Raw genomic sequence first — 26,665 nt, forward strand, 5'->3', positions numbered from 1 at the left:
CACCATGTTTTTATAGCAGCAGATATCACAATAATCTCCATGTTTTGAGCATTATGTTATATAGTGACTTTGACTGACTGACCTACCATTGGCCTATCAGAGGCATGTGTGCACTACATCAGTATTCATGTATGTTCCTGTACTGAGCGTTATTTTCATGTTTGCACTATAACTAGAATGTTTGTTCTCATACGCTGACCTTTACGATCTGCTAAGCTATTATTTTAACTTAGCAGCCGATGAGTACACGCTTTGCTGCTGTGTAGCCATCATAGAACAGCTTCAGATGGGCAGACAGAGAGAGCTGGTGATATTGTTGCTTCAGAGCGACAGATTTAATCTGTCATCTTTAAGTTTCTATCCACATGAGACTTCCTTAAAGCTTTGCATTAAAAATGCAGCAGATCAATGTTTAACCACATGAAAGTACAGCTGGACATGGCACATCGAGGACGGATTGTGATCCGATAATCCCAACTGACTACTGACACATTGTGACCACATTTAACACAAGTGTAAATGCCACTGCACTGATACAGATATTTGTTTATATATATATAAGCAATTATTATATTATAATATTATATTATTATATATCATATATCTATATATATATAATCTATATATATATATATATATATATATACATTGTCCTTGAAATTTAGAGAGTGGGCATGCGAGAAGGCTGAAAGAGACGCGCCTAATTACTGATTATACATTTATCCTGTGCCACGAATGTGTCAAAAGATACATTATTCAACAGAACTGCATGAAAAATGAGAGCAATATGGGTGGAAAATTAATGATATATAGTGCGTTGCAGTCATCTGTGCAGCTGATCTGCTGTTAACGAGTCATTTATCTAGTCACAGAGTCGCCTACACATCCATACTGCTGCACACAGGGACAAACTGACACAATATTTTTGAATACGGACAAAAGAACAACCTAATATATAACATTTGCCAACATTCACAAGAGGGGACACATATTTAGGAATTTCTCCTAGACAGTGTTTTACAAAGTTTATAATATTTCTCTCACAAAACTCATTTAGGGGGTCTGGGGCTGATCAGTAAAAATGCCAGGTGTAAACACAAAGGCAAGATCCCAATTATACTCATATTTTCATACCAGGTATAAACTTCTGCACAGATTCATAAATTAACTCACATTCATTACAGCCACATTACGCATACATGTGTTGCTGTTGTGAATATCATATACAGTATTTTCAAAATGTCAACTCTTCATGGGCTAAAGAGTTTCCCCCACTGTCTTAGAGAGCACGAATGCACAAGTCACTGTAATGTGACATAAAGTTCGATAAGATCTGATTAAACACCCACATTTAGTCAAGAATGAACAATGGAACGATGTGGAACATCACTGAAGAACAGGTGTAAGACATATGCAGAGTGGGTTTAATGGAAGACATTATGCTTAGGTGTAAAATAACACTGCCGTGGCAAAGGATGTGAAGTATGTCTGCAACTCACCTACGCTAGTCAGCATGTGTCTTTTAGACCCTCTATGTAAATGCATGAGACGACTGAAAGTTTATTTTCATAATACAGTAAATCCAATAGCCTAAAAAAAACAAACAAAAAAAAAACTTGCCAGCTCGACTATCTTTGAAGATCATTACGTCTTCAAATGAGCAGGGAAATATTTTCCAATGCAACCAAAGCACACACATCACAACAACACAAGTTTAGGTGCTAGTTAGCTCCTATTATGTTATATTGAAGTGATATTACATGAGAGGGTGTGCTATGATGTCATTATTGGCACGACAGTGATGTGGTCAGTAAGCACCAATCAAATGCCAATAAAAAGTTAAAGCTCATCCTCCAATGCAATACTGCGATTATACAAACAATTACCAACTTACCATTTAATTCAATTCAATTGATTTTTGTTTATATTAAAAAAGAAAATCTCATGACACTTTCCATACAGAGCAGTCTAGTACTCTTTATAATATTATTTATTGAGACCAACAGTTCCACCATGAGCCAGCACTTGGCGACGGTGGAAAAACTTTCTTTTAACAGGCAGAAACCTCGGGCAGATAATCAAAATGTTTCATATTTTGGGACAATATGTTCTCAAAATAAACATTTTTTTTGCTGACTGTTTCCATTCTGATCTCAGTTTTCATGGAGATACACGGACTGACTAATACCTGGAAAACAATGCAATACATAATGCTACCCAGTTTACTACTTCAGCAAATAGTCCAAGCCTTAATAATGACCATTATTATCAATCATTAAGGCTAAAAAGTCATCATTAAGGCTTACTAACGTTGAAGTTTTCCAAGATTAATAAATACAAACATATAAACACTGAACTGTCTTGCTAATTCAGTCCTGTAGTTATTAAGATATAATATTTTATTGCCTGAATAGATTTAGCTAAGTCTAAACTTTAAGCTAGTAGTGCTGTATGGAGGATGTGGTCCAAACACAACAACTCCACAGCGTTTTAAAGTCCAAAAGTCAAAGTGTATTGAACAAAGGTTGATGGAATCATTTCCAAAATTTACAACATGTTTTTTATTTGTTAAATATTCCTCTTCAGTCCATATTAGTCCACCTCTGAGCTCAATGAACTGTTTGATCTCTGACATGCTGCACACAAACAACACACACACCTATATTAACCAGACACTTAAATAACGTTTGAGTTTGAATTTAAGGATAGACGACAACTGACTAGTTTACTATATATTCAGTAATAAAGACCATGCTGTAACATTGCATGTTAATGTAAGAAGACGCTGATATGGATTTAAGTTCAGACAATTTTATTGCATGTTATGGATAAAAGTGAACTGAGATGATGTGCTGTAAGACGGATGAGGGATAAAGGGATGACGGTCGAAGGACGAAGGGATGAGGGTAGAGGGATGAAGGGGTAAGGGATGAGTGGAGAAATCGGGGGCACTGGCTGAAGGAGTTTTGAAGTAGACTGGTGGATGATGGAGAGAGGGAGGGAGTTGAGACTCTGAGTGGGAACCATCTCTTTGTATCTCTATGTATTAGCGCCCCACGGTTCCTGTGTTTGAATGAAAGAGAGGTGGAAAAAGAAAAAGAGGGTTTTGGGGGGCCTAAGTATTTGAGATGCAAAAATGGGATGAGTTCCAGGCCTGGTCCTTGTTTCTGAACCTAGTTATAAAATTGCATAATAAAGTAGATATTGTTTTTGCAGTAATGAGACTACTTGAGCACATGCAAACGTGTTATCTGATTTCCTTAGACTGATTTCTCACAGTATTTGGTTTCTGGTGTGCATGTAAATGTAGTCAGCGAGGAGAAGTCGCTGCTGTCAACAGGCGGGTGTGATTCAGTGCTATACGGTGTCAGTTTGAATATATGCACCAGAGTTCCCCAAATCCTCTCATTCTGGATTTCTTTTCTGTCAAGTAGTTTTCATTCTAGCAGTCTAATTAGGGTCTGATTTACACATGAGCCGACAGGTGACGACGGTTAATTACATGGAGGACAGAAATCAGAACTGGATTTGGGGATCACTGACACACAGACACACACACTCACACACACAGGAACATGTCTACATATACTCAGACCCATGACACATGCATGCTGACACACCTTGCCCACGCACACGCTGAGTATTTGCCAGCGCTCCCTCCTCACCTTCTCTCAGCTGAATTTGTTACATAATGACCGTGAAACTAGGTGCCACTAAAACTCCACAAACAAATAGTTTAACCTCAGAAGGCTGAAGAAGAAGAAGAGAAAACAGTGTCCTCTCTGCTCCTGAAGTGCTGTCAGACTCTGTCTTATCACAGAAAACGTTGCAGAAAAGTTGCTCTTGACTTTGGAGTTGCGGGGGTGTCGTCGACAAGCAAAAGGTTTGCACTGTGGCACTTTCAGGTCTGTGCTTTCACATCACCTGTTTTATTTCCAGCAGGAGTTTTAAGGACAGGTCAGATTCTCATTATTAGTTACCAGTTCTATTGGTTATGATCAAGTTATTCTAAAGTTGGTTTAGCCACATAAAAAAGGCCCACTTCGTACAGTCATACTCATACAGTGAGCAACAACTGGAGTTTTGGGGTTAGCATGTCTAATTAGACACGTTATCACAGAAGTCACAGTGAGCTTGTCGCTGTCTGATGAAAGCTGACAAAATCAACCTGAAACACTGTAATGACACACATTTAGAACCAGAAATGAAAATCTATGTTTGTGCAGTCAGTGAACTGTTTCATAATGAAATGGATATACGTAGATTGTGAATCTGATTGATTGTGGATTTAATGAATGTTTCTAACAATGTGTTTGTGTTTCTGAGCTTCGACTCTGCTTCTGTCCACCTCAGTTGGTAAACTATCAATACTGACGCTGTCCTACATGTTTCCACAGAGCACATTAACCTCATCAAAGCTATTTCATATCTATCTTTATTATTTAAGATTGAAATCAGCATAATCCAGGTTAATGACCATCTTAGAGTGATGTGGGTACATTAGTCTGACTCGTTCACAAAGCTATCCTGCTTCTATCTATCCAACATACTATGTAACAATACATCTTTTCATTGGTCAGTAACAGTGGAAATGCTGACTGTAGATGGAAGAGAATATGCACATTTATAAAAAGAAAAAAGTCAAAAGAACAGAATGACTATTTGTAATATTGATAGGGTATGGGCCCTAGTGAATGATCAATTAACTTTAATCTTAATAATCTTTTTTATTACCAACAGGACTTAAAGGAGCATTGTGTACGATTTAGTGGCATCAAGCTGTGTGATTGCTTACTGCAACCCACCCGCATCACCCTCTTCTTCTTAGCATTAAATTAATAACTTACGTTGGCCACAGAGCACGAAAGCTGCTATAGTGCCAGTGTTTAGTTTGTCCTACATAGGCTACTGTAGAAACGTGACAGTCCAACATGCCACGGTTTCTGTCTTTACAAACAAAAACATAATGATTTATATTTTGAGGTGATTCTACACAAAGAAAAACATAGTTTTAAATATTATACAACATTTCTGCCATATTCTGTAAATATGGAGACACCTAAATCTGACACACTGGACCTTTAAGACCCAACATTTTTGGTCTGGTTCTATCTTCTTAATTTTTGCATATTTGTATTGATCTGTGTGTATTCCATGTGTACAGTATATGTGTATATCTCTCCTTCCCAGCAGAGAAGCATTGCCGTTAATTACTTACTTGTTAAATGTTGTGAGAGTGATCCCGTGGCCTTATGGGATGCGATGTAAATACCAGCTGAACACAGCAAGATGTTTATTTGTGTGTGTGTGTGTGTGTGTGTGTGTCTGTGTCTGCAGTGTAAAGCGCATTTTGCAAAGTCTGAGTGTAATCGCTGTGTGTGTTTTGTAAGGGCCAGCCAGAGAGAGACAGATAATGCACTGCACTACAGGTAACAAATCCCTGTGCAGTGAATACATTGAGCAGAGAAATCTATGGAGTTAAAGAAGTGGACAAAATGGCTTCAAAATCCAATTTCCCAAACCTGTTCTACATTCAGCAGGGAATGCTTTTTCCTCAATGCAGCATAAGTTAGATTTTTTCTGAGAGGACATTCGGCAAGCCACTCACTTTTTTTTCTATTTTTATCTCTCAGCACATGCGTATACTGTACATTTACGAAAGAGGCAGAGGTCATATGGAATATTGAATCAAATATTAATATGGTGACTGTGTATTTATGTATTCTGATGCACAGCCATGAATTTATTCAAGTCTCATTCGAGATCCGTGCGTTTCTATACAAAAACATACAGTATGTGTGATACTGTAAGTCTCTGCATGTTAATAAACATTTCTCAGGATTTGTATATGTGTGTGTGTGTGTGTGTGTGTGCGTGTGTGTGTGTGTGCGTTTTCTCTTATTCTCAGCTCTGCAAATGTTCATTTATGGTTTTTCAAACGTTTGTTTATTTAATCTACTTCACTTCAAAGGGGCACATGGAGAGCTGGAGGCCTTTCGGCATATGGGCTCTAATTGAAGAAGAGACAAACAGAGATATAAAGAGAGTGAAAAAATGTTTTTTCACGCATGCATGTGTGTGTGTGTGTGTGTGTGTGTGTGTGTGTTTGTATCTAAGGGTTGGGGAAGGTGCTGGCATACAGCTTACCTCTGTGAGACACTTGACCGTCATGCAAAGACCCTGCAGCAGAGAACAATTGTACTAACCCTCAATCTGTGTGTGTGTGTGTGTGTGTGTGTATGTGTGTGTGTGTGTGTTTGTCTTCAAGGCTGTCATAAGCTGGTGTGTGTGTGTGTGTTTGTCTTCAAGGCTGTCATAAGCTGCCAGTAGAATGTGGCATTTGTAAAATGCATAAGCACACACACAGACTTATGTTACTGGCATTGCTCACAAGCCCTCTGCTAGCTGGAGGGAAAATGTCAGCCATCTCTCTCCCTCCATCTTTCCTTCATGCACGCATACATATATCTACATTTCTCACTTATTGTACTCAGGTGCCAGTAACATACCTGAGTTTCAATATGAATAAAAATACAGTTTGTTTTGTAAAATAAGCCTTGAAACTCTTTAATTAAATGTACTTATTTTGGTCTTAAAGCAATAGTGCCAAAGTTTTCCATTCTAAAAGTTTCTGACAGGGTTTCCTGTCAGCTGCTGTTAGCTGTTAGCTCATGTTATCTCAGTTTGTTCACCAGGCTACATGGACTGTGAGCTCAGCATCAAGTGAGTGTTAGTGTTTGGACCATGGGAAAGAGGAGCTTTACAGGGCCAGGGCACAGGGAATTGCTGGGGTGAGTGGAGCCACCGACTCAGTATCCACTATGGACATAACGACAGAGGTGAAAAGACTAAAAGGGATGTTGGCGGAATAGACAAAGAAGACATCTAGCTTTCTGCTATGTAAATGGTAAAAGGACTTTAGTCTTCTGACCACTAAAGGCGATTTTACACTACATATCTCATTCACACACATTCATACACTGATGGCATTGGCTGCCATGCAAGGTGCCAACTGGTCATCAGTTTGAGGAGCTAACCATTCATACACATTCACACAAGACCAAGTAGCAGTATAACAATTGTCTCTAAAAAAGCCATCTAAGATATGTAAAAACTTATCCTGCTAGATTTGAAAATACATCTTCTATTTCCATTTTTGCCCTCATCCAGGCAAAGGACTACAGGCAACATTGTCAAATTGCTTGTTTTGTTCCATCAACAGTCTAAAACCCAAAAGAATTTAGTTCATTACCATGACAAAGAAAAGCAACAAATCCCAAACATTGAAGAAGCTGAAACCATGTGTGAAGAGTGTTTGCTTAGAAAATGACTGAAACAATTAATCAGTTGTCAGAATAGTTGCAGTTTAATTTCCTGTCAACCACTCAACTAATTGTTTCAGCTCTGGTCCACAACAAGCTGCTCTAAAGCATTCCTGTCTTAGTTTGGACAAGGAAACAGCCTTTGGAATATGATAATGTGTCTGGTTAGGAACAAAAGTCCAACTTTCTGTCGTCGCTAACTTTCTCTGTGATCACTCATTTTAAATGTCAGCACAGCTGCATTCATCTGCAATCATAAAAGACAGATTTGATTGGTATCTTAGCACAGGCAGGAGCACAGTAAATAGTAGTTAGATTTTTTGAAAAATAACTTCCCAAATGAAGCATCAGAATTCAGAGCCACACTGTGCGGGTCAACCCTGATTCAGACAGAATGGGGAGATGGGAGATGAAGGAGTAGAGGAGAAAAATGAGGAGAAAGGGTGAAGGAGTGGGGAAAAAAGTGCAGAAATAGAGAGAGAGAGAGAGAGAGAGAGAGAGAGAGATAGAGAGAGAGAGAGACAGGGGTCAGAGGGAGAAAAATTAGGAGGATTAGTTAGTCAAGTTGAAGGTGGATCGAGTGGACGGACATAGTGAGTAGGGAAGACGGATGGAGTCGAGGATATGCATTCAATTTCATTTCCAGCTGGTGTGTGATGTACAGTGTATGTGTGCATCGGGATGGCATGTGTTTGTGCGAGTAGCAAGAATGTGTATCTCCTTAGCATATAAATGTATGCAAAGAATGTGTGTTATACTTGAAGCACTCAACTCAATATACACAATGTGTGTACTCACATGTGAGTGTGCTCAAGTATTCCTGAGAATACTGTTTTTTGTGTTTGTGTTTTGATCATGTGTGTGCGTTTGGAGGTGTGTGTGTGTGTGTGTGTGTGTGTGGCCTTGAGGCAGACAATCAAAACATTTATGGAGTTGTGATGAGTGCCATTGCCCCTGTGCTGAAAAAGGATCAGGGACACACACACACACGCTTCTCTCTCTTCTTTACTCGCCTCAGGTGAGGGAGAGACTGGAGTCATACTGACTGGAATGAAATGTTTTAGTTTCATTCAAAATAGTGTGTGTGTGTGTGTGTGTGTGTGTGTGTGTGTGTGTGTGTGTGTGTGTGTGTGTGTGTGTGTGTGTGAGAGAGAGAGAGAGAGAGAGAGAGAGAGAGAGAGAGAAGAGAATCACCTCTGGAATAAAAAGAAGCAAAAAAAAAGAGGTTCCGGGTAATGTTTTGCCCTGAGTTTAGACTCTAAGGCAGAACGCTCACTATGTAGACAAATTGAACCTGGTAGACCTAAACACAGTCCTGACCCAGCTAACCTACCAATCTAATCTACGTTAAAGTCATGTCACCCAAATCAGACAAAATATTTTCTCACCTGCCCCTTGTGGGTATCTGTCCATCCATGCAGATAATTTCAGTTTTATTTGCCAGGCCCTGTAAGCTCTGCCTCTACCCCGATACAATGGAGGTGAATCGAATTTCATTTTGTCATGTTCAAAGTTCTGAAAAATGACATCTGAAAACCTCAGCGGTGACATGTCTTCCCAGAAACAGTGTCCCAGTTCCCCTGGATCTTTCACAGACCTTTCTGTGAACTCTTCATACAAAGTACTCTCTACCCAAACAAATGGTAACACTGAACTGAGAGCTACTGCAATCAACTAAGACAAGAAAAGAAACAATAAGATACCCTGAGAGTGATAAACTGAAGGACAAAAACAAGGATCATTTAGAGCATTGACAACAGGAAGTGAGTGAACAGAGGAGAGTGAAAGGGAAATAAAAAGGAATGATGAGTGATTCATGGTACGCATGATATGGTGACTCGAATATGGAATATTCAAGAATAGCCTGAATGGGGCAAACTGACGCCGTGACACATTATTTCTGGTGTGCAATCATTCAGACGCTTCGACAAAGCAAGCAAAAGTCTTCTTTTTAAATTCAAATGAAGAGAATCAGTCAAAAACACGCCACACTCAAACTTCTGAATCACTCTCATGAGTTATTTACAGTGCGGCTCTCGAGTTTGTTTATTTTTAGAAATATCATATTTGCAAACACATCAATGCCAATGTGCCTTTGGCTGTTTTTATCTGTCTTCTGTTATTGTGCGATATTCAAGAAAGTTACAATTCAGATCAACAATAAAACACAGAAAAGCCAGCTCCCTAAAACAGGTTTCATTATTGTTAAAATAACACATCTGTTTAAAATATATTAATCTATAAATATATTTGTTTATCTGAAGGTATTTTTGGCATTTGTTGATTTAGGGCCATGTATGTCCACTGACTACATCTGTGTTTGTAGTGCTCCATTTGGCCCCTTATGGTTTTATGTGTCTGTATTGTTTATAAGGCTGTAAATACACATTATATTTTGTTTATGTGCCGCACCGAGTAGTCGATTTAGGCTGTTATAAGTGGCATGTGATGTTTTGTGTGCCACACTGACATCCATTCATCCGTTTTCTGCAACTGGGTTGCATTGGGCTGGAGCCTAACCCAGCTGACATTGGGCGAGAGGCATACACCTGCTAAGTGAACCTGTTAAGTGCATGTTTTGGTTTTTGTCTCTTGCACTGTGTAACTTTGCCACACACCACCAACTATTTAACTGATTTTGGTGAAACTGGATCATATTTTATGGAGAAAAGCTTTTCTGGTTTTTGCTGTGACTCAGTTGAGAGGAAGGCTGCACACTTTTCAGGGCCACTTTTCAACCCTGCAGGCGTTCAGTATTTCATACTCACATTTTCAGTGGAGTATCGTGTTAAAAATAAGTGATAAACACCACAGAAGGAGCAAAGAGAGATCAACATAACAAACTAGAGAATAGAAGGAGAGCAGGACCAGACACTCCCAGAGGATTCTAACCTTCACAAAAGCCAAACACCGTGACTGATGGCGGAGTTTAACCGGCAACCTTCAGATTAGCCAGATCCGATGACTGATTGAGGAAGTTTCGCCGACATGCTCTTCTCGCTTCATCCATCTCTCTTTCGCTGATGGAGAAAAGCTGTGACACCTCCTCCTGTTCTCCCGTCATACATCCTTCCTTTCCCTTCCACTGCCCTTCTTATATTTCCTGACTGATGTCTCCTCTCTGCTATTTCTCTGTCATTTCACCTGAACATATTTTCCTCCAGCGGCACAGTGTGAAAAATGTCAACAAGAAAAAGTGGGCCGAAGGGGAAGTGTAACACTTTGCTGCGCTAATATCATGCTAATGGTGTTGTGAGAACAGTTGAATTGCTGTCAGTTGAAAGCTATTAGAAACAGTTCAGTTTGACACTCTGGATTTAGATGGAGGGGGTTGATCCAGCAATTTCATTCCAGCACAGTGTACTGTATGTATAGTTGTGCTCTCAAGTCATTAATCATTTCGTTGCTGTAGGTCTCCCATTCGTCATCTGCTGGATAACTCGTTTTGGAAGGAAACTGATCGCATCAGGCGCTGACAGTTCTATAGTGCTTAAAATTATTCTCGACGGGGGGCACGTTTAATGAGAGACCTGATGCAGAATCCCCATCTCGTTTGGGTGAATCAGTCTGAAAAATGACCAACGCCTGCCTGTGATTGGCTCAGTCAAAGTGTGCAAAAACAGTGTGTTATCCGATAAAACAGCGAAGTGACAGATGATCCATTGGACATGTCACCTCGCTTGTCATTCTGGATATCTGGATTTGTAACCCTTCATCTCACTCGCCTTCTGCCTTCTTCCTTTTTTCTGCTCTTTTCTTGAATGTCTGATTTACAAGTGTAATCCCGGAGCATGACGGAAATTTCTCGCTCTGAGAGCCTCAAAAAACAAAGACTGTGGAAGGAAGGTGCCAGAGTGCAGACAGTCAGTGCTATGAGAGATTTATGCAATAATACATCCTGATGTACTTTTAACAGTCTTTGTAATAGAGACAGATGGGAAACTAAACGAACAACAGGGAGGAGAGCGGAGGAGGGTGACAAAGGGTGATTCATACCTGCGGTGCAGAGTAGAGAACAGGGAATGATTTAGTCACCAGAAGAGGAAGAGAGATTTTCCTCATGCTGGGGGGAATTGGACAAACAGCGATTAGGGGAGAAGCAGCTCGCCACCATCCAGCACTTTCTCTTTGTGTTCTCTTTGGCTTGTTGGACAAGCTCATTTCTTGCCACTCTCCACTGAGGATATCTGCCAAAGAGCGTTCCAGATCCGGTGATGGCAAGACACAGGAGGATAGCCAGCTCCTCAGCCATAGCTGAATGTATACACATACATACACACTCACACACACAAATGTTTTCAAACACACCATCTCAGTAGACACAGATGCCTTCTGCTAGATCAGAGTCAGTCAGCCGTGAAATTCCTGTGATTGGGGTGCACTGTACTTGCTCCACTGGGGGTATACATCTGTGTGTGTTGGTGTGTGTGTGTGTGTGTCACTTTGCGACTGCGTTCATGCCTGCAAGCTTGTTTTCTTCAACAAAATACTCTCACCCAGATTTTATGCACCCAAACATTATGTTTTTCCACTGTAAGAGGATTCTGATCACCACAGTTTACAGTAAACAAGCTTCTCTTTCAGTGCTCAGATACTCAGATAATGCTATGATACTACAATAGAATGTGAAGAGAGTTTGTCCCCCTGAGTACCTTAAGTAATCCAGAAATCAGCAGTCTACATACAGCTCTTAGCACAGCAAATGGCATTTTTAAATTCAACTTTTCCAACTGCAGTTTGTTTCCTGGTGTGTACCTGTTTTATGATCAAAATGCTCGTGTGGGACATGCATCATAGCGTGCATGAATGAATGAATGGATGAGTCTTTGATGCCTGAACAGAAGCTGCCACAACTCCTCATCGTAGTCTGAATGTGGCCATTGTTTCCTGTTGACACACGTCACCCTTTCCATCTCTGTTATCGTCATGCTCTAGTGAGGCAGTACAAGACGAGAGGGCGGCATTGGCATCAGCATCAGCACTGTACTTCCGCACACATCTTTCCTTCACTAATAGGCAGGAGTTAAATAGGGAAAGCTGTGACCTGCATCATCTGATTATGCATGGGGAGTGTGTGTGTGTTGTGTGTGTGTATATATGGGAGGGAGGGATGGGCAAAGTTTTTCTGAGTATAATTAGAGCTTGATTAGTGTTGAGATAAGCTTAGCCTTTCAAATGACCCAATTACTGCATGCAAAGAGGGTAGAGGTTATTTTTGCATTTTCTCTCTCCCTCTGTCAATGTCTCTGCTTCACTGTCCAAAACACACATACACAGACATGTGTGTGCGTGCCCTGATCAGAGTAGAGTGTGTGTATCTTTTTAATGGTCCAGTGTGCGGTGTGTACAGATGTCACATTGCTGGGCCACGGGCCGAGAAGGGCACGGCAGAGGAATCAGACCACTGAGAGCGCCAGGCGGTGGAGAAAAGACCACACAGGACCAACACTAATTATAAGATACGTTGAAAAATAGCATTCCAGGAGGCCTTCTCGGATTTGTTAAATAGGCGAGGTACCACTTAAGGTGCTTCATGATAATGAACATTGATTTTTCTTTCAACTTTAAGCACTTTGCTTCCCCGCTGGAAATGTCAGGCAGTACCACTGTGCTGGGGAGCCTAAGGTTAAAGAGTGCAGTTTCCTGTTAGAAAAAGGACTAAGGCCTGTGAAGTGTGCATGGTTTATTGCATTAACAATGGCTGCTTCCCATGTCAGCTATACCGTACTGTACATCTTAAGATTTCATTCTTTCTGGGCATCCACGGATGCACCATCATTTATTCAACATTCACTCAAACAAGGACGATGTTGAAAACTTGAGCTGGAGGTGTGTTCAACGACACGTCAGTGAGCAGCAAAATTATTTTATTTGCTAGTTATGATTTCGTAAAACAGAACCTAGAAGACAGCTGATAACCAAACATCCATCTATCATCTGTAGCCGTTTATCCTCAGCAGGGTCATAGGGTGCTGGAGCTAATCCCAGCTGACTTTGAGCAAGAGGAGGAGTACACCGTGGACAAGTCACCACACCTAAGGACAATTTAATGTCACCAATTAACCTGTTTATGTCTTTGGACTGTGGGAGGAACCCACACAGACATGGGCAGAACACGCCCAAACTAAACCAACCAACCAAACATGGGATCTAAAAATTGTCAGAAAATAGTGAAGAAATGCCTGTTACAGCTTCCTCAAGCTCAGTTCCATGTCCTTAAATTGCTTGTTTTGTCTGACCAGCAGTCCAAAACCCAAAAGATATTCAAGTTTACTCTCTGAGAAAAACAGAAAGTTTCCACATTGACTCATCTCTTTCACTCTGATACACAGTGTGTAGTACATGAGATAAATGAATGAAGAGAAGAAGTGTTTTAACTGCTTCATGAAGTGGAACAGCAACATTTCTAAGGTGTGTCCCAAATTGCACAACGAGGGCAACATGGTCAAAATATAGAAACTGAAAAAATATATTAATCTGATAGATTTGGATGTATAAACTCTTTCTGGGTCTGCAGGTCTACTTATGCATTACTGCCCCAACTTGTACAATGCTCTGTAAATAGACAGGACGCAGGATTAAGATATGAATAGAGCTATTGTGTTGTGCCTGTTTTAAGAAATCAATCTGAGTCTGCTCATGTGATTTTTTTTTTCATTTGGGCCAGAGAAGCGGGACTTTAAATAAAAGAAACTAAGAAACTAAGAGACTACAAAACAGTAATTCCTATGCCACAGAGGATCAGTGGTGCAGAGCCGGCAATATTGACCCGATTTTTCTCCAATATGAAGAACGATGTAATGGTTATGTACTATATTACATGAGTGGGGAGGATTATATAGTGCAGAGATATTTCAGCTATGTCTTTGAGGCAATGACGCCATTTAAATCTCTCATTAACTCTGCCAGAGATTTATCACCATTTGAATGAGCAACACTAAATGATCTTTGGGATTATGTTAAGCTAAATCAACCACCAACAAGAGAGGAGCAGCATCTATATTGAGTGTCTGAGCTAGCCGCTGTCCCTCCTGCACCTTTTTTTTTTTTTGCAAATTCCATTTATTCCTCTTTTTTTTTTACACTCCATTTTCTTTCTCCAGTTAAATCTGCTGCTTTATTGAGGTTGATTATCTGTGTCTGCATGTGGGTGTGGGTGTGTGTGTGCCTGCGGCCTGCGTACACATGTGTGTACATGTGCACCTGCATGCACAAGAGAATGCGTGTGTCTCAGCGTGACTGAATGTTTTCTTCTCCAAATGTGCTATATGTGTAATCAATTTGCAAGTGTTTGTCTGACTCACCTCACAGAAGGTCAGAGAATCAGTTGGCAATTCATCGGAAGTCACAGTTGTGTTCCATGTGCAGCAGACAGTCATTTACACACCTACCTATATAATGGTCTACACTTTGCAGTAGATCCCTGTCATCCCCATCGTCCTTCTTTAGCTACAGTCTCACTTGCTCTGCTCTCTTTCCCTCCCACACCCCACGCTGGGCCTCTCTCTCCTTGCCGTTGCTTTCATGTTTTAAGAGCTCCTCATTCCCTTTGAGTATGATTTTACCCATTCCTCCCCTCTCTGGCTCCCCTTCCTCTCCCTTTGCCTCCCCCCTCTTACCTTCCTCGCTCGGTTGCTTTCTACTTGAATTTGCCAGAATGAGTGGCAGGTGTCTCCTCCAGATGCCAACTTGTACTTGGGGGATTCTTTTCTTTTCTATGTGTGTGTGTGTGTGTGTGTGTGTGTGTGCTCATTATGACTGGTGTGTGTGATTGGAAAGAGACAGAAGCGGGAGATGGCTCTTGTAATTGAACCCTGACTGTGCTTGATGAAGCTTTCAGCAAATATCTAACCGGGGGAAGGTAAGATGAGAATTTAGACAAACAACCAGCGGGGAACGGACGCAGGGACAGAAAGACAATGAGAGCGAGAGTTTTGATTAAAAACGCATCAGTTGCCCAAATGGACAATTACTGGTATAAAGTGAAAGCCAAGCGTATACACTAACCCAGAGGACAAAAGGACATCATCACCCAGGTTATTATGATCCAATCAAGCTGGAATTTTAACAGCAAAACATCGCTGACGGTGCAGCGTAGTAATCCAACCTGCTTCTCAGCAGAATAGTAGGATTACACAATGTGGACACGGCTTACCACCTCATTTTGGTTTGAAGCTGTTTTTCATGGATTGGGTAACAGTTCCAATAACAGAAATCATACAGTGATATTTCATGTATAAGGGAAATATAAACTAATTTCTCAAAAAAGGACGATGTTATAGTTACTGTTAGTTATTCATAGCTAAAAAAAAACAACAAAAAAACAAATGTGTCCAAATGTGTGACAAATGTAATCCTTGATTATGTACAGTTTATTAATTAAAGACATCTGTCCCATTGTTGTATTAAAAGGTCCAGAGTGTAAGATCTAGCAGTGAAGTTGCAGATTTGAAGCCTCTGTGGCTGGAAAATGAAGCCAATGCAGAAGTGCTAAAAACTGACAACTTGAGGCTGGCTACAGAACATTTCAACATCCATAAGTCCCCATGTTCAAATGTCCAACTTCACAGCAGAAATAAACATGTTTACAGCCTGGTACAAAAAACTGTTTTGGTCTCTAAAGCTAATTTCCACGTGACAACTGTACTGAGGGTAAATGTTGCTGGTTCGAGCACTCAGGTGTCTGCCTTAGGTCAGATCTACATCTTTGCAGTTTTTTAGATTAGTCGAGAGGCGGAAGTGGCAGGGCAGCCAGCGCGGCATATTTTGAGCTTCATTGATTGACTTCTCGTCATTGATTGCAACCAACTGAATCACCGCTCAGCTCCCCTCTACCCTTTGTCCATTCTGGGTAACCGTAGAAATAGGTAGAATTGAATTTTATATTATATATTTTGTATTTATATATATTTTATTGTATTCTGTCAAGAGATCGTCCAAAACGTGAGACACTTAAGTTTTTTTTTTCCTTTGGAAAGTGCAAGCTATCAAGCCAGCTAGCATCCACTCAAAGTGCAAGATAGTTAGCCTGTCTTTCTTACATTAGCACTGATTCTAATATTTTGGTATTTCAACACCAGCTGAGTCATTGGCAGCTCTCACACTTAGTGCTCATCCTGTTCATGCAGTTCATCCTGCATTATACCACAAAGGGGTAGTAGCAAAATGCAAAGGCTAACCCAAGATTTCATGTAGTGATGTTACAAGCTACAGTATGGTCTAATCAGTTCACTCCTCTGTGGGCAACACTAATGTAGACGGTGTGGATACAATTCTGACCAAGAAACAACACATCAAAAGTAAATAATGTAAATAAAAATAATGAACATTTACTGTATGTACAGTCTATGACTGTATGTACTGTACTGTGTATATATGTATGCACTGTTTGTGAAGTTCACTGTATTTGTGTATTGTATTTTATACATATTTAGATGAGCAGAAGAGAAAATGTTTATTTTCAAGTAATCGAATTTGCAAATGATTTAGCTCAAAGAAAAATAAGACAATTAAGTTGCAGCCCACATATGGCTCTCCGTCTTTGTTCAACAGAGCACCTGGCTGACAAAATCATTAAAATATTTCAATCTTAAGAAGGTGTTACGTATCAAATGAGCTTTGAAACATTACGCCCCTTTACCAGAGATTCACACCAGGCATGATTACTGTATTACTGGATTACTGTAAACTCACCAAGATTCATTTTCCTATTTAACAGCAGTACATAGGGAAATGTATCATGAAGAATTACTGTTGAAACACATTTTTATGTACCTTTATGCTCCTGACTGGGAGTTGTTACAGGTTTGGGGATTGGCTTAACGCCAGCTTGAGGCCTCAGTTAATTGCTGATTTGCAATTAGCTGTATATTTATAATTCCAGGCTGCACTCGTGCTGTAGAGCTGACAGTCAGGAATCTACAGAAGTAAATCCAAAGATGTGCTGACTTGGAGTTAAGCTGTCTGAAAACACGTTGTTAACATTGGAAAACAAGGTATCAAGATTTGTTTTGTTGATGCAGGATTGGAGACTTTCTCTCAGTGGAGCTGAGAACAATTTATGGATTATCTAAATGCTTACACTACTGAAACCTTTAACCGCTTTCCTATCAGATTAACACTAGAAGTGAATAGAGATAACTCCATGTTTCACCAGAAAAAATGAGAAATAAATAAAAACAACTGAATGCTGGTGGGAGATTTGCTGCCCCCAGTGTCAAAGCCAGATGGCTGTCTGCAGCTTTTCTATCTAATATCATCACCTCCATCTCTGAATCTGTAAACCCTTAACACCCACGGTTAATCTGCAAGCCGAGATGTACACACACATCTTGCTCAGATGGACTCATACACACAGACACATCTTGATTTTCAATTGCATAGCATAAGGATAGAGTGTCTAATTGGAATAATTGAAAGAGGCAAAGAGTAGGAAGAAAATAAAGATATGAATGATGAAAATACAACAAGAAAAAAAATGCAGGACTGCAGGGGTAAACAGAAGGTAACAAGGAAGCGAAAGCAATCGGAAATGCAAACTAATGCTAGGAGCACTATCACAAGTACGTGTCAAGAAGACTTGACAAAAAAAACATTAATGGGACCAGTGGGAACATCCCATTGGTGAGTTTAACATCATAAACTCAGAAAATCTGTGATATTTAACTCTCATTTATGGAACCCTTTCTAGTCAAATGTAGAGCACTGTTTACTTAGACATGGAGCCTTTAGGAAAGAAAGGGCTGAATGTCACTGTTACAGTATGACATGTTCATAATAAAATCTTTAAGCTCAAAGCATCTAACAAAATGTGATGTTAACAACAACAAGCGTCTGTTTGAATCAGGAAAATACAGCTGAGTCTAAAGCTGCCAAATGATTTTCACTGAGACACAAGGACACAAAGTCACATACATACAGACATACACGTACAGCGCACATCCTTACACGCTCACGTACACAAAGTGGCAAATAGCAGCTTTATACCTAATTAACAGACACAGCAGGCGGGGCAGAGCAGCGCATAAAGATAAAGCTGTGGAGGAAGGGAAGTGTAAACGTTCTGCAGAAAGGAGGCAGAGAAGCATGAAGCAAAGGGCAACACAGATGAACAGATAAAGCAGAGGAGTAAAGAAGAGGAGGAAAAGAGATACAAATCACTTTGATACCCCGAGGGAGTGAATACATACTGTATGTTCCAGCTCGTAACAATGACGTTTCACCAATCAAACTCACAGGCAGACTGAGAGAAGGAAATCAGCGTGAAACAGATAACAGTTAAAGAAAGAGGATGGAGGAAGAGAGAGAGGAGGGAAACTAAGGATGGAGAGGCTTTCACGAATGAAAGGATGTAAAGAAGCATCAATAATAAATGTGACTTTTATTATTTATTGTTCAACCCTTCTTTAACCAACACAAACACTTTAAAATTTTAAATTGCGTTTCCCTCTTATCCCGCTGCAAACAGCACTAAATATGAAATATATAAAATGTAAGTAAAAAATGTAAAGAATATAAAATAAAAATATAAAAAATATATTTAAAGGTAAAGTGATTTATTTTAACAATACAGCTGAAAAGACTTAATGGCAGACGAATAAAGATCATCTCCACCTTTGAGAGATCATTTTGAATGTTTGAAAGTTTTGAGTTTTGATTCAAGGATACACAACGAGTCAGACTGATGCAGCATGTCAGTGTCAGATATTAACCTGGATAAAAAAAACAGTACTATTAATATATGTACAGTACGTACATTATCTGTAACCTCTTATCCTCATCAGGGTCACAGTGGGGCTGGAGCCTATCCTAGCTGGACTGTGGAAGGAAGCCGGAGAGAATCCACAGACACAGGGAGAACATGCAGTTAACTACTGCAGCACTGTTCCCTTAAATAGTATATAGTAAACAGTAAAATAGCTTTGATTAGTACTTCTGGTGCTAAATGTGTCTCATCCTGAGAAAAATATCTCTGTTATCCTCCTGAAAGGATGACAATATGACATATGACGATATATATTCATGGTGTTTGTTGTTAAATGTGTGAACAGTAATTAATAGGCAGGTAGAGTTAAGTGTGTAAATAGTTTATTGTACACTGGGTCAGTGTATATTAATACATGTACAATAAGAGTTAAAGCACATGTGACTTTTGACTGTGTTATTCTTCTTCTTATTATTATTATTATTACAAATTTGCTGATGTCTACATAACAAAGAAGTCGTGCTTTAGGCTAGACAATCATCAAAGTGATGTGACCATGCATGTGTGTGCTAAAATTCACAGCTATCTATGGTGTACTTTAGATATTTCAAAGTGTTGGAGCAACATTACAATCTGTAGAGTCAGGTCAAATATAACAATAATAATTCCTTAAACCTTAATCCATTCTAATATAAGGTCACAATGTAAGGTTGTAAATAATGAATGATAATGTATGATAAGTAATGTGAACGTGTTTTATTGTTTTAGTTGTACACCAGAAGAGAAAGATTGTTTTTTAATCTATTCAGTATTAAAGAGGATTGCACAGTATTGATTTGCTGTTGGTACAGCACGACAGAATATCGGCTGCCATGATGACAGCTGTTGTGTTTTTTCCTTTATTTGGACGAAAAGGTCAGAACTGTCAAGTACCACGGACACTCTGCTCTCACAAAATGTTTCAGATAAAAGTAACATATATAAAAAGACAAATGCACATGATGGTATCCGTGGACACGGTTACACAAGAGTACAGAGCTATACGGACACATGTGCACGCACAGGATAATACTGCTCTGTCTACTGACATTTCAGAACATGTTGTTCTTTGCAGAGCAGCGGTGTCCTTGTTAACCTGACATCTGTCCATCACATCTGTCCAAGTCACCGACACACACACACACACACACACACACACACACACACACACACACACACACACACAGACCCAAGGGGTTGGACACGTGTCAGCAGACGATGTTCATATTGTCTTGTATCACTTGCTCTCTGTTCCGAAATGACCCCCCCCCAGGTCAGAACCTTTACCCCTTTTTTACTCTACAACCACAAACACATCTAACACTGAAATAATCCAGATGAATGAGGACTGAGACCACAGTAATATCCACTTCACAGGCATGCTGCATATGATTCCTGCTACATCCTACACCTCCTCCCTTCCTCTCTATCCCTCTTTCTCAGTTTCCCTTATTGTGGGAATGTATTAGAGGTGTGGTGCGTGTTTACTTGTAAGCAGGGGAAGCATTGATTTTCTGTCGCCTTTAGAGGATAACCAAAGGATATAACACTGCACACTGTGCAGTGCACAGTGTGTGATCGGATGCTGTGTGTGTGTGTGTTATGATGAGCTGTGACATAGAGCACAATAACGCTTAACAAAAACACAAGACCACTCACACTGTGCTCCAAAAAATGTTGTGTGTACTTGTTTTATACTTGTGTGTGTGTGGTGGTAAGGGAAGCCTCTTCATATTAAAAAATGATCAAGGTTTTTGCAAAACACAAAAAAATGGTCCTGAGTTTAGACTTTAGAGTTTAAGGTGTAGGGAAGGCGAAGCTGAGGGTAAACAGTTTAGGAGTGAGGAGGATGGGCTCAAAAAGAATACATGAATGTCTGTGTGCGTTTGTGTGTGTGTGTCTTTGTTCGAGATTTGTGTCAGCGTTGTAATTTGTCTGCACTGAACCATGCCTATTGTTGTCCTTGTAAACCGAGAGCAATGAGTTTTTCATTTAAGATGCGTCTGATAACAGGAGCTCTGCTGTATGAATTCAATTAATTCTGCTTGTCTTTCTCTCACGCTCTCTTCCTCCATCTCCTTGTATCTTTGTTTCATGTTTCATCCTCTTTCTCCTCTCCTCTATCTCCCTCAGGTTATGGTGGGGTGGAGTTACTTTTGGTGCTGTGTGGCCTGGATCTCTCTCTGCCCTGCCCTCGCCACTGCATCTGCTACACTTCCCCCAGCACCGTGTCCTGCCAGGCCCACAACTTCCATGCCGTGCCCGAGGGCATCCCCGCTCAGAGCGAGCGTGTTTTCCTGCAGAACAACAAGATCCAGCGGCTGCTTCGTGGCCACTTCTCTCCCACCACCACCATGTTGTGGCTTTACTCCAACAATATCTCCTACATACAACCGTCCACCTTCCACGGCTTTGATCGCCTGGAGGAACTCGACCTTGGGGACAACAAGCACCTGAAGGCCATCGCTTCAGACACCTTTCTTGGTCTGGGTAGGCTACATGCCCTGCACCTATACCACTGTGGCCTGATCACCCTGCCTCCAGGGATCTTTGCAGGTCTCCATAATCTTCAGTATCTCTACCTACAGGTACATGGATAATAGCCTCTTTTTATCTTCACTGTATATTGCATCTGCAGCCACAATCGCATTATGGTGTAATCTGTCCATCAGCCTGGCTCAGCACTTACTCCCTATGAATTGGATGCTGATCAAATGCTGGCTGTTATCCTGAGTGCAGGGAAAACACTACAAAGCAGCCCTCACACAAAAGTAACCTACAAAATAGCTTTTGTGGTGAGCCACTGTAAAAAACAGTACAGGAATTGAAATCCAGGATGGAGTGTATGGTTTTATTAATTACATGGTGGGTTTACAGGCAGAAAAGCTTCTGCTGTGCAGAAAGGACATCCATTGAGTGAGTGGGGTAAAGGTTACAGCTTAAATGTTTGACAGCATTCTGACGTCATCTATAAGTGTTTGGTTCAACAGCTCTGATGTACAGAAAACCACACCTAGTTGTGAGGAGATCACCCCACCATCATTGCCCTCTAAGTCCTTGACCTGAAACACACTCAAAATCATTTCTGACCCCTCTAATGCCATTTTTTTCTGGCTACTGCCCCCTGAAATCTGTACAGATCACTGAATAACCATCCTGCCGCAGAAAATAATACATGCTTGATAGTCCAGCTATTTCTTGCACACACTGTGCATGGTTAATGTATTCTGTGTAATACTGTAAGACAAACGTATTCTTTGTGTTCTATAATACAGTGTGACGTTGGAACTGAGCTAAAAGTATACAAAGGGCATACTATTGTTGAAACCAATGTTACAATAGAATAAGAATGTTTTTCTTATGATATCATGATTGTAAAATGAATCATGAAATAATCAGTGATGTTAAATGTAATGCACTGCACCCCTTTTAAGCTTCTGTTTTTATCTTATCAGGACAACCAGTTAGAGTTCCTGGAAGACGATCTGTTCATTGACCTGCTGAACCTCAGTCATCTCTTCCTGCATGGCAACAAACTATGGAGCCTTCGCCAGAACACTTTCCGTGGTCTTGGTGTCTTGGACCGCCTGCTTCTCCACCAGAACCGGATCCAGTGGGTTGACCGCCAGGCTTTCCACGACCTGCGGCGCCTCACCACTCTTTATCTGTTTAATAACTCGCTGACTGAGCTATCTGGTGGCAGCTTGACTCTACTGCCCGCCCTGGAGTACCTACGACTTAACGACAACCCCTGGGAGTGCGATTGCAAGGCCCTGTCACTTTGGGATTGGCTACGGAGGTTCAGAGGCTCCACCTCCTCACTAAATTGTGTTTCACCACCAGAGCTGGCAGGGAAGGACCTGAAAACGGTGAAGAAAGAGGAGCTTCCCAGTTGCTTGTCAGGCGAGGGTCATGCACGTGGTGGCCCAGGTAGGGAAATGGAGCAAGGAGAATCTTTGAACCATCTGAACGGTCACAGAAATAATAACAACCACTACTTGCCCCACGGAGACCAGTACAGCCTGCCTTCACCCTCAACCCTGCCACGGCCACCTAAGGGAAGCCGCAGAAACTGTACCCGCCGCAAGGGAAAGGGGGCGCTCAATGAGGTGCAGGTACTACAGGAGGAGGGTAAGAAAGACTATACTCCAGATGAAGGTAAATATGACCTTTCTGGAACCACAAGGAGGAAGAACAAGTGCATCCCTAGAACTTCTGTCGGCCCACCAAGTGGGGTCCAAAGAGCCAATAACAAAGCAGAGTCACACCTTGCAGATTATATTTTCTGTTTACCATCAGCTCTGCTACTGTCACTCATCTCAGTGATCCTATGCTGAGACGGGAAACTCTTTTGTGCTGGTGATGCAACCTTATGATTCGTTCATCTGAACCACCCGGCCTTGGCTCTTAAAATGAGGCATGTGTGCATAACCATGTGTGTACATGACTGTGTATAAAGAACATTATCAAATATCTACTGGCAAAGTATCCCTGCGGTATTAAGGCAGGAATCTTTACGAATCATAATAAAAACATGGAAGTCAGGGAAAACTATTAAGCCCATAGCTTTGATGATGTCACCAAGGGAAACGACAGGAAATCTTTACATTTGTCTCTGTGGCATCGATCGCTTCACTGAATTTATGTACTTATGAAAAAAAAACAGGCCACAGTGATTTATTGAAATAATCGCGCAAAGAAGGCACAATAAGGATCAAAACAGTTCAAGGCTCAGTCTGTATGTTTTGCCCGTTTGACACATTAGTGCTCTCTTGGCGCGCCCTCCATCTGTCACTCATGTTGAGACAAAGGCACAGTCGTTCATAACTGTCACACTCTTCACTCAGCAGCACCTTAAGATCCAGAATACTTACTGAAAGTACTGCAGACACACTTGGCAGTACAATGAGTCATTGTTTGAGCAGTAATAACTATAATCCCTATACATTCACTAATAAAGCGGTTTTACTCACATGTCAAGGTGAATCCACTTTAAAGAACATCTTATCCTTGGCACTTTGTCTAAACTAAAAAAAGCTCTACTAGAGTTGTGACACATCAGTAACTCAAACTAGTCCTGTTAAAAGGCCTGTGTTTGTCCTTGTCCTTGCATCCCATCAATTTAAAAGCCATTCAGAGCTAACCTATCAACCTGTCAAAGAGTCAACCGGTCACAGTCAGAGTAACTGAGCAAATGAGTGAATGTGTGAAGATTTTTGTGTTACTGTTTGTACAAGTGTGTTTCCATGAATGCAACCCCACCAAAGCCATGCGGGTAGAACAACACTAGCAAGAGTACAAGATAGCAAGAGTGCCTAACGAGAGCCAGTGGCGGATGAGGACAAACCGTGGAGATAAGGGATGGTTTCATTCACTCTTCAACCCCACTGGCTACAAAATAGAGGCCTCAATGAGCCTGAAAGGTCACCTCATGCAGGCCAAGGAAAAGCTGAGGCCCCGAGCCTCGCTCGCAAACCTTCTGACTCCCAGAAACTGTTGTGCACTTTCCTCTGAAATGCTGTGGAGGATAATGGCAAAAAAATATATCCTTCAAGCGGAGATGATGCTTAGTCACAGAAGAGTTTCAGATGCTAAAAAAAAGGCCCTATAATCAGGGAGGAGTACCGATGACCACAACACTGCAATACATCTCCTGCAATGGTATAATCGATAGCTGACACTGGAAAACAAAAGCAGTTCAGCATCTGTGATGATCATCGCAGAGCAAAGGGACTGACAGACTGCTACTGAATTTCTTTCTATGTCCTCTCTGGTGTATTTAGTGTGCTCCAAATCAGTTGGACAATCTTGAAGCTGTGGAGCCCTTGGAGTAGGATTTTAATGCTGCTACGTCCGAGAAGAGCCCTTTCAGAGGCTTGTGATTCTTCTTCAGGAAATAACAAGGACAAAGAGGACTACGGGACATGCTGCCCTGTATGAACTGAAGCGGTTCAAGCACGCACACGCCCCTAATAAAGCCCGATCACCTTCACAGCCTTCCTGTCTCACTGCAAACTAACCCCTGTCAGTCCAGGGCTTTGAAATCCCAGAGAAGAGCACCGGAGATACTGAACTATTCCAGAGTCATTTACCCAAAGTGTCAAGTGCTCGATTTTCCATAAGTGAAACCTGTACAGACACACACACACGGGCCGTCCGGGTACCTTAACTAGCCAGTAATGCTACAAGTCTCTTTAGCGTTACACAGTTATGAATTCTATTTACACAGGTGCTGTCCTTGTATGCAGAGGACGACCTGAAACGCTGACAAAAAGCACAAAAAATTTATCAGTTTGGTTTTCTGGACCTGTTTTCTGGATCAGTGCGTGGTTTGGTTTGGGTGGGAATCTGACAGCAGGGGTCATGTTTGTACCCCCTGCCTGTGCAGTTTTCCTGCCGAGCCTTCCAGCCTTTTCATGTCTATCTATCTTAAATGTTGGGGACGAACAGAAGCCTGACACCGGTGTCATTCTCCTGACATGTAGGATTAGAGACCCCCTACTGGTGAACTTGTTTGTGCTGCTGTGAACCCAGAGGTGATGTAAATCGTGTCTGTTTATTCCTGTGAGGATGACGTTTTGTAAAAAAAAAATTTAAAAAAATGAAAAGAATGAAAAAAGAAAGACAAAGAAAAGAAAAGATGGAAAAAAGGAGAAACTCTCCATTGTGTCTCAGTAGTTCCCTAAAAAATAAAACAGGGAGCTGGAGGCTGGAACTTGATTTTTTATTCAATATGATTATTATCATTATCAGTTATTTTTCAGTAATGTCTATTTTTGTTTTGCTGACTCATTTAAGATAAAGAGTACACTGCACTGCCCTCCTCTTCCTCCTCCTCTATTCTTTTCTGTCCCCCTATTCATCCACCCATCCTTCCGCTCCCCTCCACGTCTGTCTGCTTCTTCTCTCCCTCCACCTCCCCTGCTCCTTTCTCTTCCACCCTCGTTGCTCCCTTCCTCCCCTCCTATCCCCCTATTCTTCCCCCTCTCCTCTCTCCTCTCTCTTCATTTGTACAACCCAGATGTTTTGTATGTGGTTATCGAACAATGCCAGACTCAAAAGCTGTTTATAAATAACATTAAACAGGAAGTGTTCTCAAATGGCTGAGGTGGTCTCTGTCTGTCGCCTCCCTTTTGTCAGTGCATATGCAGTTTTGTCCGTGCGCATACGTGCACGTGAGTGCAGCTAATAGACAGAGCTCCAGGATGAGCCCTGAGGCTGAATGATAAGCAAAGAAAGAAAAAAGGAAAATGGTTAAAGAGTCAAATAATGCTAGGTAATGAAATAAGTACATGAATACACCCACTGCTGGGAGAAAAACACACCCATATTTAACCTGGTACTAGATTTTGGCCTCCTCCGTGTCCTACTTTCAGTCACACACTCAGCAGACTCACATAAAATATGCATCAGAATGACTGTAAGTGCACGCACACACACACTCACAAATACACACACCTGTCCGGGTGTATTAGCTGTGAGGCTGCAAGGGAGGGATCCTGTGTCAAGTCAAGGTGAGGTTAAAAAGAACACCGACGTTATTCTACGTCCACTTTGACTGTTTGCACAGCGTTCACATTTGTGCATGTGTGTTTGCACG

General features: G+C 41.1%; 1 protein-coding gene across 1 annotated transcript in view; it reads left to right on the top strand.

The window, feature by feature from the left end:
* Positions 1–26,169, top strand: part of rtn4rl1a (reticulon 4 receptor-like 1a) — an 80,774-nt gene extending 54,605 nt beyond the window's left edge. Inside the window, exons 2-3 of the mRNA XM_019261294.2 lie at positions 21,199–21,653; positions 22,521–26,169. Coding sequence (XP_019116839.1) covers positions 21,199–21,653; positions 22,521–23,402 — 1,337 coding nt within the window. The 3' untranslated portion in view covers positions 23,403–26,169. The remainder of the gene's footprint in view (positions 1–21,198; positions 21,654–22,520) is intronic.
* Positions 26,170–26,665: the final 496 nt, after the last annotated feature.

This window comes from Larimichthys crocea, chromosome XXII (genome assembly GCF_000972845.2).
Source record: "Larimichthys crocea isolate SSNF chromosome XXII, L_crocea_2.0, whole genome shotgun sequence".
NCBI lineage: Eukaryota > Metazoa > Chordata > Actinopteri > Sciaenidae > Larimichthys > Larimichthys crocea.